Source organism: Protomyctophum bolini (genome assembly GCF_963924005.1).
Source record: "Protomyctophum bolini genome assembly, chromosome: 18".
Taxonomy (NCBI): Eukaryota; Metazoa; Chordata; class Actinopteri; order Myctophiformes; family Myctophidae; genus Protomyctophum; species Protomyctophum bolini.
This window is the reverse complement of record NC_137879.1, coordinates 36027125-36044135: the sequence shown is the minus strand read 5'-3', so window position 1 is coordinate 36044135 and position 17011 is coordinate 36027125. Positions and strand designations below refer to the sequence as shown.

The window sequence follows — 17011 nt, the reverse complement described above, 5'->3', positions numbered from 1 at the left end:
CAACAACCCAACCACTGCACCACCATGGTTTCTTGAGTCAGTGTACTGTACAGCACTGCATGAGCACTGTCTGGTCCAGAACATCACTGGTGTGTGCGGCGCGTACCGTAAGAGCATCTATTTATGTATTTATTGTCAATGCTTATAGTCAATGGCGAACGTTCGTCTATGTCAGTGAAACGTTAGCTTGTATAGTTTCTTTTGTACATCCAATGTATAGTGTCAGTGAGTGCATGGTAGCCTAAGATTTACACTCGTAGATGTATTTATATTCATCAGTCGATAAATACATCTACGAGAGTCTAAGAGTGTGTGGTTTATGTGTGCAGTGATTTAGTTTATATTGTCAATGCTGGCTGTGTGATGGTAGCTATAGTTTTGTTTTAGTTTACACACATTTCATGTCTATTCCACATACATGATGTATGTAATCACAGCCATTCTAACCAAGGCTAGCTGTGTGATGGATATCAATAAGCCCTGTTTTGGGAACATGAATATATTATAATGTATTAACAAGTTTAATGTTGTTGTGTCACAGTACAATATATATATTTAAAATTTTGATTTCGCCAATCGTTGTCTCAGCCCCAGTTGTTTAACTGCATGAGCATTATCACAATACATTGTCTCTTTGTTTCCCTCCCTCTCTGGTCCTGCATGGTCCTGAACTGTACTGGAGCAGAAGTGGACTATTAATGGAGGGTGCCAGCGGACCTGTTGTGAGCTGTCAGTCGAGCTGGACCGCCACGGCTCAGCTCAGTGACGTTCTGCTGTCGGTTCTCCTCCCGGACGGAACGGAGCAGCTGGAGACGGCTGCACGTAACGAGTATGGAGAGAGGATGTGCCTCCATAGTCTATATAGGTCTAGGGCTGCAACTATAGGCATCATTTTCTCAGCCATTATTGCGAATGCAGTGAGCACTTACTACGAGTAAGACGCGCAAACGCGGGAAGCGAACGCAGCTCGTACATATTTGGGTTTTGGACATATAGCTGCTTTGGGGACTCTTTATATGGTGCCCCTTTTGTGCCCATATATGGAGCTGAGTGGACCTGGCCCCTTTTGTGCCCATATATGGAGCTGAGTGATTGCTGATGCAACACACTCCATATTTGGATAGCGGGACAGACACACGGACGGACAGACAGACAGACACACACACACAGACATGATCTGCTAGGTCTCATAGTAAGTGCTCACTGCGTTCGCAATGAGACCTAGCAGATCATGTCTGTCTGTCTGTCTGTGTGTTCGTGTGTCCGTGTGTCTGTCCCGCTATCCAAATATGGAGTGTGTTGCATCAGCAATCACTCAGCTCCATATATGGGCACAAAAGGGGCCAGGTCCACATATACAGTAACAGCGGGACAGACACACAGACAGACAGACAGACAGACAGACAGACATGATCTGCAGGGTCTCAGCTGCGTTCGCTTCCCGCGTTTGCGCGTCTTACTGGTTCTAGTGATTTGCTTCTTTGATTCATAATCTATCCCTGTTTTGGGATTGCCATACACGCAAAAAGTGGGAAAAAAATGCTTTTTTTTCTTTTTTTTTTTTAAGACTAGTCAAAGTAGCTCACGGTTACTTCACAACACTGCTGTACAACAAAGTGTTGATTCTTCCACGCATGATTCATGCAACATCTTTATAACCCATTCTGACCTGAGATCAGATTCATACAAGGTTTCCACTGGACACACACTGGTCTGATCAACCCACTTCTGACCTGAGATCAGATTCTAAAAATGTCAGTCGTTCGATTTTTCCAAAAATAGCAGACCTACAAGAGCTTGTAGGTCTGCTATTTTTCAATAGCTAAAGCATAACATGATGCTGACACCAAAATGGGTTCCCGGTCAGAATGGGTTAAACATATTTCTTGAGGTGGCGCAAGCCCCCTCCTATGCCCAGCTTTCCGGTGTTGTGTGTAAACACAAACATTGGCTTGTGATTGGCTGAAGGGGATGATTGACCATTGGCCATAGCGATGATTTGATTGGCTGAGCTGAAAGTACACATTTTGAAGTGAGGGCAGAAAAGTGACGACGCCAAAAGTTGATTGGCCGGAATGACATTTGTGATGATTCGATTGGTTGAGCACGGAATGTGATGTATGATGATGTCTTTAATATCATCATACATCAATCAGACCCTCACTTCACACGGGTGTGTTTTTTCTTTAATTTTTAAACAAACGTATTATTCGGTTAACCCATTTAGACCTGAGGACGATTCTACAAAATGTCTTCTAAATCATGACAGTTTTCAGATTTTTTCTATATCAGTCTGAACATATGTTGTTCCAGGGACCCCCCACCCACAGAAGCAAAGATTTGAGTTGAAAACGTTTGTGTTGAAAGAATATATATTCAAAGATTTGTGCCACATTTTCACGATTTTTCAAAAATAGCAGACCTACAAGCTCGTAGCGCTTGTTTTTTTTAGAATCAACTGGGTTAATCAATTATTCTTTTATAATGGCTTAAATTATTAACTGCTGCAGCCCTATTTATATCCTCCACACACTGTGATTATATGTCTGCAGTTGGTCTCGCTGGTATCCCTGGCTGTCTTTTAAACAGATGATGAAGGCTGTCTGTCTGTCTGTCTGTCTGTCTGCCTGTCTGTCTGTCTGTCTGTCTGTCTGTCTGTCTGTCTGTCTGTCTGTCTGTCTGTCTGTCCGTCCGTCTCTTTCTCTTGCATTCCCCTCCCTCATTTCTCTCTCTCGATATCTCCCTCTCTCTCTCTCCATGTTTTCTTCCCTCTTTCATTCATATCGTTCACTGTTGCATCCTCCTCTTGTCCCCTCTCTCCACCTCCTCCTCTCCCTCCTCCTCCTCGTCCTCCTCCTCCTCGTCCTCCTCTCCCTCCTCCTCCTCCTCCTCCTCTCCCTCCTCCTCCTCTCCCTCCTCCTCCTCCTCCTCCTCCTCCTCCTCCTCCTCCTCCTCTCCCTCCTCCTCCTCCTCCTCCTCCCCCAGCTGTGCTCCAGTGTTGCTGGAACAGGAGACGGCGGGCGAGCCCTGCGTGGTGACGCTGAGCTGCGAGGCCCAGACCGTCATCAGCAGCCTGCTGATCACCAGCCAGGCCAGAACCACTGAGCTCTACTCCCCCACCGGAGACTACTGGGGTACCTGCCGCGGTGTCCAGACAGACGGGTAGGCTGTTTAAGAGTCATAATCATAAACGACAAGACGTCTAATTGCCAATTATGGACCAGATGCCACGGACGACAAGACGTGCTCCCTTGGGGGGAAAAACAAATTCTCATTGTTTTAGTCCATATTTAGAAAATTCCTCTAATCTGGTGTACAGGTGATGACATGCACATTACATGCAGAATAGAATTACAATTTATTTCTTTTTTTTATAATGGGAGAATTGGCACTCAAAGCCTAAACTGGTGGCGCTGAAATTAACGCCCATTAAAACCAGGAAAGCGTGTGTCATTTTGGATTTTTAGCTATATATGTACAGTATATAGCAACATAATTAAACATATAAATAAATAAATAAATAAAATCTTAGCATTTAGAACGGTAGTTCTCAAAATTCTTGAACGTGTTTTCAGTTGGGGGGTGTCCACGACCAAATCCATTTCACGTGTATTAACATTTCATTTTGTGGGAGAACTACTAATTTAAGGCATTTGTAGAATCGGTCTTAATGGTTTAATTAAGCCCAATTTTTATACTTAGTCATATGATGGTGTCAAACAGTGAAAACGACAGATCAAGATGGGCAGTAGAGGAGGGGCTGCTGTACCGTTCTTAAAAGTCTGTAAAAAAATAAATGCATTGTAGGATGCTGCTTTTTGGTTATAGAAAAAGGGGGGGGGGGAGCCTTCAGAGTCAAATAACTTGAAAAAATCCATAGCACAGCTTCCAAAACAAGTTTAAAAAGCTTTAGTATAGCGGCTAGTTAATCTTTGAACACTTATAAAACAAGCCAACATTAGGCTGAAACATATCGCCTTGTTTTTAATAATTGTTCAAAGATGAACTAGCCTTTATATTACACCTTTAAAAAGTATTTAGAAAATGTGCATTGTTTTTTCTACTAAGATTTCTGCTTTAAAAGCTACGTGAAGAGACAATGATCTCACGTCACGACCCATCTTGGGTTCCTTTTACAACCACCCTTTGACGTGTCACCTCCTTATGTTTTCTGCTTAGCGTTGCAGACACGGGGCCCTTCTACGCAGCACAACTGAACCTGGACAATCCATCCACGACGTGTCAAGTGAAGGTATGGTGTTCCCTCACGTTCCCTCGGTCGCTCTCTTCTCTCTGTCAGTTGTTCTGGTCTGTGCTCCGTTCCGTCAGTTGTGGTGTTGATTTCGTCGACTAATACTACAACAAAAAACTGTTCGGCGACTACCCTTTTTCACCGACGAAAACTAAATGGGAAACTAAAAAAGACTGAGCTATGATGACTAAATATATTGACCATTTCGTCAACAAATTAAAACTAGACTAAAATGTTAGGAAGGAACTAGTGGACAAGAGATACAGTACAAGTCATTTTTCACCTGTTTGCATGCTGAAAATAGCAGATCTAGCGACGCGTTGTGAGCAGGAGGGCAGTCAGACAGATATTTTGTGAAGCCACTGAGGAAATCGGGATTTCCTGAAAGTTCATATAATGGCCTGTTGTGGCGCTGTCATTGGACCCAGAAAAGCCCATAGCCCCATAGAAGTCCATGTATTTTGGCCCCACCTAGACTGTATTACCTTAATAAACATGGTCATGAATACTTTCTGCTTCCAGTCACTAGTTTAAAGTCTCATTTCTAACGTCATAATATTCTTTTTGGAAAATGATGGTCCCATTTATTAAAAGAATTACCATAAAGTCGCGTATGTTCTGAGGGGCGTGGCTACCGTTACATTCTAAGATCGTGATTCCCCTCCCACTCGAGTCAAAATAAAAACCAACGGAGAAGAAGGGGGGAAGTCCTGCCTCGTTGTCTGGGCCAGCCAATGGCTAGCTGGGCCAAAACGGATCTAGAAAGATGGCGACTTACAATACAAGGACTGACAGGCTTCATTTTACGTTCATGTTAGACCCGGAGAACGCTTTGTCCATATTTTTTACAGTCTATGGTTGTGAGCTTGTAAATCGGCTATTTTCAGCAAGTGTAAAATCGGTCATTAAAAATGTATTGTAGTCGACTAAAGTCAACTGTAGATTTAGTCGACTAAAATCTTATGATAATTAGTCGACTAAAACTAGACTGACATTAAAACATTCCAGGTACAATGTGACTGAAACTAAATGTAAACTATTCCAGAGACTATGACTAAAACTAAAATTATAGCAATATAGCAATATTAACCTAATAAAACTATTGAATTCACAAAAGTAGCTACGCTTTGCGCCCACCAGAGCGAGCCACATAACTTCCTTGTTGTGCTCGGCAAGTAGGCTATGTGACGGTAGAATAGCGCTTGATGTCTTTACGGGGCTGCCTGGAGCCACACATGCACAGTCATATGAGCCGGGCGGTGCTTACACGCCCGCACGGCATGTGTTTGCAAAAGCAATCAAGCGCTCCCCTTCCCCAGTACAGCTGGAATCACCTGCGAATGATATGAAGTGATTGAAGAAGTGGGTTATCGGTGGAATTTACACCGGTCACGTGACGGTATAACCAGCCAAGTATTGGGACTACCCGTTTTAGAATCTAAAGTCAACTCTGGTCTCTTTCGTCCTCCCTGTCCCCCCCACCCCCCACACACACACACACACCAGCTCCTCTCACTGGGCGGGCGCAGCAGTGTGGCTGTGGGTGGGATCGTGGTGGGCTTGCGTCCCGTGGCCCGCTGCCCCACCGCCGCCGCCGCCGCCCCGACCCCCGGCCTGCCGTGTCCCAGCTTCGACATGCAGCATGTCCAGAGTCTGGTGGAGGAGATGGGCGCCAGCCTGTCCCCCGGAGCCCAGAGCCTCATGGAGATGGTCAACTTCCAGCAGAGGGTAAGGAGTTCTACCGTGGTTTTTTTATCCCCTTAGATAGAAGTTTATGTAGACTTCGATAGCATTTTATACAGACTTATAGCATGTTACGTAGACGGCACTAGAATTGCATTTTTATGTAGTCATAGCACTTTATAGTATATATGTATTAGTATAGTATAGTATAGTATAGTATAGTTTATATGTATAGTTTTCATTATATAGATATTCCACTGTTACGTTCTTAGCTTACGCATGTTTCATAAACTACTTTTTATGTATGTGATGTATTGCCATGCTTTTTTTGTTCTTGCTTATTGTAAATCACTCTGGATTAATAGTGTCTGCTAAATGCCTAAATTGTAAATTATCTTTGTTTTATTTTGTTGAATTTATTTGCACAATAAAAAAAACGGAGCAAGGGTAACATTAAAAGATGAAGATGGTAGTGCACGCAGATCCTCGGCCCAGGTGCAACTTAAGACAAACGGAAATATCTAAAAGAAGTATTTAGTCGGCTTCACTGGTGATGCTGCAAAAGGCTCCTCTGAAGTGTTCTTGCTCGTTGCAACGTTTCAATCTTATTTGATCTTCGTATACATGTCCTGATGAAGATCGAATAAGATCGAAATGTTGACGTGCAATAAAAGTTCAACGTTTTCAGCATCGCCAGTGTGCACTCTATTCTTCTTTTTAACATTATTAAAAGACACATACCGGTAAGTGGAAACCTATGTAGACGCTTATTATACAAGGTTCTCACCTAACATAATATACAAGTAGTAAGTTAAACATGGTAATCGAACATAAGACCCTTAAGTACCTTGTGCAGTTGAATGTGTTGGTGCGTGCGTGCGTGCGTGAACATGTGTGCAGAAGTAGGGCTCTATTATATGGTAGAAGCAGGTGGAGAGGCTTCATTCATCAGGCTGGCCCACAATTGATGTTCACAGTTACTGAGTGAAGATGAGATTAGTACGTGTGTATTCTCAGAGTGAAGAACCTCTGTCTATTACCAAACCTTTTGTTTCTCATGCTCTGTCAAAGACAAAATAGTTGGCTCGATTGGCACACGGGTATCGAATGATTAAAAGCATATAAACATATAGCTTGCTGCATAGGAAACAAATTGGAAATTCAACGACATGACAAACGGATGACCGCTTCCGTTTGCGCAGAGTTACAGACTTTATGGAGGATTCATTCAGTTGTCTGGCTTCAGAGACTGTTTGGTTCCTAACTATCAATGCATTTAGCTGAGGTACCCCCTGGAACCCCCCCCCCCTCAAGGACCCCCTGTGAGTTCAGACCCCACTTTGAGAACCACTGCTCTAGACACAGTATGGACTAGTATGCATCTGAAATTGTCCCTTAATATGTTAATAATAATAATAATATCTCAAACTTTTCTGAGTACCCAAAAACGCTTTACATGTGGTAACAACAAAATAAAAACAACTTTATTCGAAAAAAAAAAAATACATAAAAAAACAAACAGTGAAAAGGGTTAGCTAGGGAAGGCAATGTTGAAGAGGTGGGTCTTGGTGGCGGTTTTGAAGGAGACCGTTCTACCTTTTAGTAATTCTCCTGACATACATTTGCGTGCGTGCGTGCGTGCGCATGTGTGTAACTGGCCATGTCTTGCGTTTTTCCTGCAGAACCAGACAGCCAGTGGTCTGGGGAGCCTGCTGCCGCTCCTGATGGGAGGTGGGACCCTGTCTGCCCTGGCAGGAGGAGCCCACCACCACCACGGACCCCCTTCTACAGTAAGGAATCCTCCAGACTGTGTGGACTCCGCTTCAGCAGTGCAGAACGGAGACCTGCGCTCAGACGAGTCACCGCCCCCGCCGCTGAACAGTGGTGGAAGAAGTAATATATATATATATATATATATATTTTTTTAGATTTGCCATTTTTTTGAGGTGCTATAGCCCCTCCTGTGCCCAGCTTTCCGTGTTTGTGTAAACGCAAACAAACAACTAACTTTCAAAAGGGCACATTGCTGTCCAGAAGGCAAAAGGGCAGGTGCTCTAGCACTCGTTAGTTAGTTTCTGCGAGAGTGAGGTCTAGGCAACACCAACTCGGGGGATTCCTGGATCGCTGCCCTCCACAATTTCCTATATCCAACATCAGGTTCTTGAGCTCTGCAGTGTTGTCAGCCAAGCTGTCGCACCGCAGCACGTCTACATTACAATTTAGGCAATTTAGCTTACATTAAGCAAGAACAAAAAAGCATGGGAATACCTCACATAAAAACATTTATCATGAAACATGCGTAAGCTAAGAAAGTAACAGTGGAATATCTATATAATGAAACTACATATAAACTATACACCTATACTACTATGATATACATTATGTACTATGACGTGCTATGACTACATACAATGCACTTATGCGGTCTACATAACATGCTATAAGTCTGTATCAAATGCTATCTAAGTCTACAGAAATGCTATCTAAGGGGGTGGGGTAAGTGCTACATTAGGTGGTACGCTTCTTTCCCCTCCTGGCTTTGCCCTGTGGTTGGCTCCCATAGGGTCAATTTACTTGCTTAACTTAAACTTAAAGTTCTGGGTGCCTGACGCAGTGCCCTCATGCCAGCCTCATCCTTCTCTCTCTGACTTGGTCCCGTGACCCGTGGCAGGTCCCCATAGAGGTCCACATTTCCGATGCGGTCCGTCCACGTGACACCTACTGCCATTCCTATAGCATTCTTGTGTAGACTCCATCCAGGGTTTTTTTCCTCTAGCGCCACCTGTTGCACGCCCCCTGCTGGCCGGAATTACATTTGTGATTTTGTTTTTGGTTGAGCATGAAATGTGACATACGATGATAAAGAGTGCCCCTCACTTTTAAGTGGTACATTTTTTTTCTCTCGTAATAATAACCCATATTATCTTCAAATTATTCTTTTTACGTTTTAAGCACCACCACTTTTCAAAAATAACTTCAGTGGAGAAAATATGTGCCTTACAGAACGTTTAAACACCGGGGCGACAGCCAGGCGAATTTTCCAGGAAGTGCATTATTTGTCTATTATGGGACCCCGGCGACTACTACCGGCGACAGCAGGCGAACGGGCGACGGTCGAAAAGTGGGCCCGGAGCAACGTCGAAGCCTAGTCTCGAAGGTGGCGTGTTCTAAAGCAAACCCATTTCCCTTCCTTCCAGCACCCAGGAGAACCTCGGCCCAAATGGCAGAGATGATGTCCCAGTTCCTCAACGCCCAGGCGTCGGGCCAGGGGTGTGGCCAGGTTTTAAGCTCCACCCCTGACCTTCTGCCCATGCTCCAGGACGTGTGCGGTCAGGTGACCCAGTGCAGGCTCGACGCAAACGCCGCAGCCAGGGCTAGGTGAGTACAACCGCAGCAGTACGGTATATTCTACTGTTGGGGGGGGGGGGGGGGGCGCAGTAGAGAGGCCAAAGGTCCCATGTCTGATTCCAGGTGAGGGCGAGGTGGTCCAAGTGCCGCTGAGCCCCGAGCGCTACAACCAACCATGGCTGCTCACTGCTCCTATAGGAAGGGTAATGTGCAGAGGATACCTTTCGCGTATGTGCAAAAATGTACAGTGACTAAAAACAAACACCCCAAAATTATTATTATTAAATGATAATAAACGCTCGAGCCCTGGTGACCAACTGACCACTGGGAGTTATCCAGTTCAACCAGGCTGTATATGTTTGCACTTAACCTATTTCAACCTGAGGACAAAAAAAGAATCCTGACCGTTTTCTGAAAAACCCATGTTTCTATGTCAGTTCTCAAACATTTTCATGTCAAGGACCCGCAGAAATATATGTAACAGGCCTCCGACCCATCTGAAAATATATTGTTCCAGCTAGGGACCCCCCCCCCCCCGAAGCAAATATTTGAGTTAAAAATGTTCGCTCTGGCCCAGGCGGTGGCGTAACCGTCTGGGCACCCGACTGGTAATCCAGTCGCAGTGTGCCGCGGGTTCGACTCCCGAGCCCGACACAGCCTTTACTGCATGTCATCCCCCATCTCTCTCCCGTTTCCTGTCAGCCTACTGTCTGTCCCTTCAAAAAAAACCAATAAAAGGCGTAAGCCGCAAAAATAAATAAAAAAAATGTTCGCTCTGAAAGAATATATTCAAACATTTGGGCCACATTTTCACGCTTTCTTTTTTTTCTTTTTCTTTTTTCACAAGCTTGTAGCGCGCCACTCGGTGCCACGCTATGAGCTTGTAGATCTGCTATTTTTCAATAGCTAAAGTGTAACATGATGCTTAAAACACAAAGGGGGTTAAGCCCAGTATGTACTTTCTATGTTAACGTGTTGCAACTTGCAACCGTCGATTACTTTATTAACGGTTTGCAAAGACGAGCTCAAAAGTTCAAAGTATACAGGGTCTGCTACTGTTACTGTAATGAGATTAAACACCTAAGAAAGCACTCTGGCTTGTTAACATCGGGGTCCAAGTTTGTACTGCGATCGTTCACTCGCATGCGTGTAAATGGTGCATTTATATACAGTAGCGCCTTTATCCAATTACGTAGATTGTGCATTACATTCACCCACATACACACACATTCATACAGACATACACCGATGCCGGAGGAGGAAACCATGCAAGGCACCAACCTGCACATCAATTTACAATTTAGGCATTTAGCAGGCGCTCTTAATCCAGAGCGACTTACATTAACCCATTCTGACCTGAGATCAGATTCATACGAGGTTTTCCACTGGACACACACTGGTCTGATGAACCCATTCTGACCTGAGATCAGATTCTAAAAATGTCAGTCGTTCTTCGAATTTTTCAAAAATATCAGACCTACAAGCTCGTATCGCGCCACTCGGTGGCGCGATATGAGCTTGTAGATCTGCTATTTTTCAATAGCTAAAGCATAACATGATGCCAACACCAAAATGGGTGCCCGGTCAGAATGGGTTAAGCACAAAAAACAAAAAAGCATGGGAATACATCACATAAAAAGCATTTATCATGAAACATGCGTAAGCTAAGAAAGTAACAGTGGAATATCTATATAATGAAACTATACATATAAACTATACATATATACTACTATGCTATACATATGACTACATACAATGCAATTATAGTGCTGTCTACGTAACATGCTATAAGTCTGTATCGAATGCTATCGAAGTCTACAGAAATGCTATCTAATGGGTATAGGGTAAGTGCTATGGGCCATGAGGGAGTCTGAAAAGGTGGGTTTTCAGACTACGGCGGAAGATTGGGAGTGATGCTGCAGTTCTGACTGCAATGGGAAGTGCATTCCACAGTTTTGGAGCCAGAAGGGAGAAGAGTTTGGGACGTGTGGAGCGTTGTTGTCCCGGCGTTTTTTGGTGAGGGCACATCGGGAGCAATTAGGGGTTCAGAGTATTGCTCAAGGACACTTCGACGCTAACTCTGGGTTGAGTGTCATGGAAGACGGTCAAGAAGACGCTATCAACACACACATCGCGTAATGTCGTAAACCCATCCAGTAACTTGAACACGGCGTCCGGAATTATTTTGAAGCCTTGATGATGCCTGTCCTGTGTGTGTGTGTGTGTGTGTGTGTGTGTGTGTGTGTGTGTGGGGCGATTGTTACAACTGAGATATTCTACCCACGTGGATGGAAGGATTGTGCATGATGCACTGCTGTGTTGGTGTAGCAGCGTTGGGTTTTCAATGAGGCCTATTGTCAGAAGCTGACGGTCACATGTAGGCGCAGAGTAGACGGTGTACAGAGTACAGTCGTGTCTCTGTTCGCATCCAGAGAGACAGAGAGAGAGAGAGAGACGGGACGTTTAAGACGCCGACAAACCGGTAGGTCTCTCGTCACCGAGAGAAAGCTGTTAAAGTTATCGCATGCTTTTTAATAACTAGGCCCGAGGACGCATCTGTGTCACCTCGTAGCTTTTAGCCACTTTAACTATTATTTTAAACTTTAGCTGTTGAAATATAGCAGATCTACAAGTGCTTGTAGATCTGCTATCTTTTGAAAGATCCTGAAAATGTGGTGCAAATCTTTGAATTCATATATTCTTTCATATCAGACGTTTTTAACTCAAATATTTGCTTTGTCCCTGGGACAACATATTTTCAGTTACATACATTTCTAGGTTTTTCAGATAACTGTCAGACATTTTGTAGAATCTAGTGTTGGGTCTAAATGGGTTAAAATAATTCGATCTGGGTTAATAATAATGTGAGGGATATGAGAAATGAATTGGCGCTACAAAATTAAGCGGTGCTATGCTTGTCACAATTATTGCATAATCGACTGAAGCCAATTATTTCAGATTTTTTGCATAATATGTTCCATTAATCTGTACAAACAGTGTTGTGAGTTTGTTCACCTGCCGTTTCCACTATTTGGAAATGGCTTTACAAAGACATTAGTTGACACAATTTAAGCTGATAAATGGGTACTCTTCCTGATTGGCTGAAATTGGCAACCAACCAGTGAAAATGTATTTTCTGTTTGTATTAGACTCTAATATACAAACAGAAGAGACCCCTGGCACTGAACAAAACACTATATAGCAATGATTGCTATCAGAATATAGAGCTTTTCCACACAGAAACTTACCCTACCCCTTTTGGTGTTTCAAGCAGTCTGTTATACTTTAGCTATTGAAAAATAGCAGATCTACAAGCTCATAGCGCGCCACTCTGTGGCGCGCTATGAGCTTTGAACTTGTAGCTCTGCTATTTTTGAAAAATCGTAAAAATGCCGCACACATCTTTGAATAGGTATATATTCTTTCAGAGCGAACCTTTTTTTTTATTTCGACGTCGGGCCTAAATGGGTTAAGGGATATTTCACTCATTTTATCGTCTACTCAGGCTTATATGTGAACAACCCAGACAGTTTTTAAGTTGCTTGATTCAGTATTTAGATATTCGATATTCATTTTAGCTGCCCCGCCCCCTTCCTATACTAACCCATTGTACTGTAACTTCAACCTCCATTTTAACCATGATGGAGTCATCAAAAACCACCCGTCTTTTTTTTTTCTTTTCTGGTCACTGATATTGTCCTTCTAATACGGGAGGGGGCTGTTGTTTTGTCATGTGTCTGTTTTCATTTATTTTTAATAATTATTTTGGAAAAGAATGAGGACCCCCCTGGAAGAGTAATTTAATTTAAAACACAAATTGGGAAACCTACTGCAATATCGGCACAGCCCACAGGTTGAGAATCACTGCTCTAGCTAGATTAAAGTAAAGGCTTCAAAATCCACTGCAAAACCCATCTATATATACAAGTGAGAAGTGGTACCCATACTCATTCTTTGTGCTCTATCTCCGACCGAACCACACTTTCACCACACATCTCTATATGCAAAATAAATTCGGCACGCTCCCCGAACTGACATAGGCTATTTTTTAGCCCTTCAAGTGTCTTAATTACTCTGCAAATAATACTTTTATGAAACATTCCTACACGGAACACGGAATCACTGCTGCCCCAACACGGTCAGAAACAAGCCCAACCAGCCCACAAACAAGCCCTTTAAACCACGCTACTTACATACACTACAACTCGCTTACAATTCGCAAACCTGGCAACACTGCCTGCCTCTTACGTCACCAGCTCTGTTACACTCACTGCTTGCAGCAGCAGCACTCGCTGGGAGCTGGGTCTGCAGGCGACCGTGTGTGTGCGTGCGTGCATGTGTGTGTGTGTGTGTGTGTGTGTGAATGAATAAGGCGCTTATATCGCTTTTGCTCAGTGGATGGGACATTTACATTAAAAGCTATCGGATGGACGCGTGGATAACGGCATGGTTGTGTGCACTCGGAGGGAAAGGTTCCATATAGCTTCCATGCTAGCTGCTTCAGACACAGGGGAGGGGAGGGAGATTGCCCGCCTCACGGGACTCCTGTGAGATATAGCGCTTATGCAACAATTACCCAAAAAACAACACCTCAACTCAATGTCATTGTGAATAAGAATTTCGAGCAAAAACATAATTTTTGGAAGGACACTTTCACCCAGTATGAAGCGACATGTGGAAGCCGTGTGTGTCACGTGACCTACATAATCCTGTAACGCCGTGCATTATGTGCTTGCGTGCGCATTTCCCAAATCTCAGTCATTTATCCACACATCGCTCTGTGTGTGTGTGTGTGTGTGTGTGTGTGTGTGTGTGTATCACTACATTAGTTGCCTGTTCAAAACTAAACTACACTTTATGAAATCATTGTTGCTGCCTACACACATATCTTCTGGCCCATTCAGAACACATTTCCCAAATCTCTGATTTATCCACACATCGCTCTCTGTGTGTGTGTGTGTGTGTGTGTGTGTGTGTGTGTGTGTGTGTGTGTCGCGTCGCCCTCCAGCTGCAATTGCGAGTGTGCGCTGTGTGCAGGGCACACTACTGAGTTTAAAAACACAGCTGAAACATGAAGTGGACTCTGTCAACTCCTGAAAATTCCTTCTTCCCATATTGCGCTGCAACGACACTGGGATGAGCCCGGCGAAGCCGGGCGAAATTCTAGTGTTTCTATATGTCAGTGGTGCTCAACCTTTTTCATGTCTCAAAATATGTAGTTCCAGGGACTACTAGAAGCCAATATTGTAGTTAAAAATGTTCGCTCTGAAATAAATATCCAAAGATCTGCGCCTCATTTTCACGACTTTGCTATGAGCTTGTAGATCTGCTATTTTTCCAATATCTCAAGTATAACATAATGCTTTTTAGAACACCAAAAGAGGTTCCCGCGGCCAAAATGGTCTGGATTAGAATAAATGAATTCTGTTTGATTCCATCTCTCCCTCTTTGTTTTCTCCCTGTCTCTTCTCTCCTCCTCTCCCTCCCCTCCCTCCCTGCAGGGACCTGGGTGACATCATGGAGCGTCGTTTGGAGGAGATGGAGCAGAGGCTGAAGGAGCACATGGACCGACGCCTAGACGCCCTGGAGGAGAAACTGGACAGGGCCCTGCAGGCAGCCCTGCCGCTGCTGTCCCTCAACCCCCCAGCAGGGGGGGGCGTCAACACCACCAGCCCGCAGAAGAACAACCCCACCTCCCACTCATAAAAAAGCCACGGGCTACACCATAGATATATTTAAAAAAATAATAATAATAGATGCCTCATTGGCCGCTGCAGTTCATTGGAGCGACCGCGTGTCTCCATTGAAGGCAGGAGAGTCAAGCTGGAAGTGCTGAAGGCGTTTTGCTGAAGGCGGCACTCACGCGACTCCTCCATGTGTCTCTCGCTGCCTGCCACTTCAAAGTGTCTATGCTGGCCAATCACAGCGCGACTTCTCCCGGGACTTTCTGTGACTCACACAACGGAAGCTTTACTTGTCAAGCTTCCACCTCAAGCTTCGCAAAGGAACCTCTGGGGAAAATTGTGCCTTCAATTTTGACACGCGCCCCCCCCCCCCCCCCCACCAGAGCCAGAAGAGGCATCTTACCTTTTTATGTCTATGAGCTATTATACACCCTGTGTCGCGGGCAGGTGTCACTCAACCAAGCAATGGCTGCAACCTATACCTACCTAGAAGCGCTGTGACGGGCGACGAGCTTGTGTACATCGACTGTTTTTTATTGGTTGCACGACAACGCTGGCAAACAAATACAAATCACGCCTTAACATCTCTCTGATGACTGACCACAGGCACCTTATAACCCATTTAGACCGAAGCTCGATTCTAACAAAATGTACTTCTAAGTCCTGACGGTTTTCTGAAACACCATATGTTTCAGTGGTTCAAGGAGCCCCAGAGCTATATGTAATTGGTCCTGGACCCCCCCACCCCCCCCCCATCTGAAAATATGTAGTTCCAGACCGTCAGAGACCTCCCAGAAACAAAGATTTGAGTTTAAAAACGTTCGCTCTGAAAGAATATATTATATTCAAAGATTTGCGCCACATTTTCACGATCTTTGGAAAATAGCAGACCTATACGAGCTCGTAGAGTGCCGCGCTATGAGCTTGTAGATCTGCTATTTTGCAATAGCTAAAGTAGAACATAATCCTTTAAGACACCAAAAGGGGTTCCTTTCCTGCCCAGAATGGATTTTAAGCTAACCCTAGGAAGTTTACAAGTGAGGAGAGTAGGTGACCACGGGACAAGCAGCTTCATCATCAGCCAGGAAGGAGAAGGAGGAGGAGGAGGAGGAGGAGGAGGAGGAGGAGGAGGAGGAGGAGGAGGAGGAGGAGGAGGGTGTGAGCGTCTTTTGGCTGTTCACGCCCATACGCAGGGTAACCCAGAACCTTCCATAACGTGGAACTTTCTTTTGTTTACGTTTCCATAGTAATAACCACAGCCACCCCTGATTGGGCGAGGTATACTGTATATATGCCATTTGGTTCTCTAACCTTTTCATGTTATGGGCCCCCAACAGCAGGGATTCTCAAACATTGTAATGTCAAGGACCTCCAGTTTCATAATGCGTTACAGTTCTAGACCACAGACGCCCTTTTGATACAATTCATTTTTTTGTAATCTCGGGTATACCCCAATTTTTTTGTTCCATTTGTAACGCTCCCCAGAGTTCCAGACACGTAAGGGTACGTTTGGTTCCTATATCTAAGCTCATAATGTGCATTAATTTTGCAGTAGATGTGGGATCTTCCTATGAGTTCCCAGAAATCAGGGTAAGTACTGTACTGTACTGTACTGTACTGTACTGTACTATGCCATAAGCAGGGCCCAAACTAGGTTGTGAGAACCTTTTCTGAATCCCAAGTCGTACAGCACAGCAGGGACAGCGATGTCGTCCCGGATGGGCAGTAAGTAGATGTTTACTGTTATACCCTCATGGGGCCTGATTCATTAAAATGAAATACGCCACCGTTACACTGTGGTGGAAACAGATATCGTATTTATCCGTCCGATCAAGCTACGTTGAGATGACGTGTTATTCAGAGAGCGGTGTGTACCACAGGTGCGCTGGCGTATCGCAGGTGTATGTCATACTGAATGCAGTGGGTGCAAAGTGATCGGAAAAGCACCCGACAACCTCATTTGCATTGATCCACGCCCCATATCGCACCATAAAAGGCTTCAAGCATGACTCAGCAGACAGCAGTTTGGTCTGTCAAAAAAAGA

At 44.4% G+C, this 17011-nt stretch overlaps 1 protein-coding gene across 3 annotated transcripts; it reads left to right on the top strand.

The window, feature by feature from the left end:
• Positions 1-16044, top strand: cUnh10orf88 (chromosome Un C10orf88 homolog). Of its 3 annotated transcripts, none has more exons than XM_080788797.1 (8): positions 1-89; positions 686-829; positions 2986-3162; positions 4180-4252; positions 5759-5980; positions 7618-7828; positions 9133-9313; positions 14785-16044. In XM_080788797.1, exons 2-8 carry the CDS (start codon positions 699-701, stop codon positions 14987-14989), a joined length of 1200 nt encoding a protein of 399 aa, XP_080644923.1. In that variant the 5' UTR covers positions 1-89; positions 686-698; the 3' UTR covers positions 14990-16044. The 3 variants fall into 3 exon arrangements, with proteins under 3 accessions (XP_080644923.1, XP_080644922.1, XP_080644924.1); XM_080788796.1 differs by having other exon boundaries at positions 5-107; XM_080788798.1 differs by having other exon boundaries at positions 38-102.
• The last annotated feature ends 967 nt before the right edge of the window (positions 16045-17011 follow it).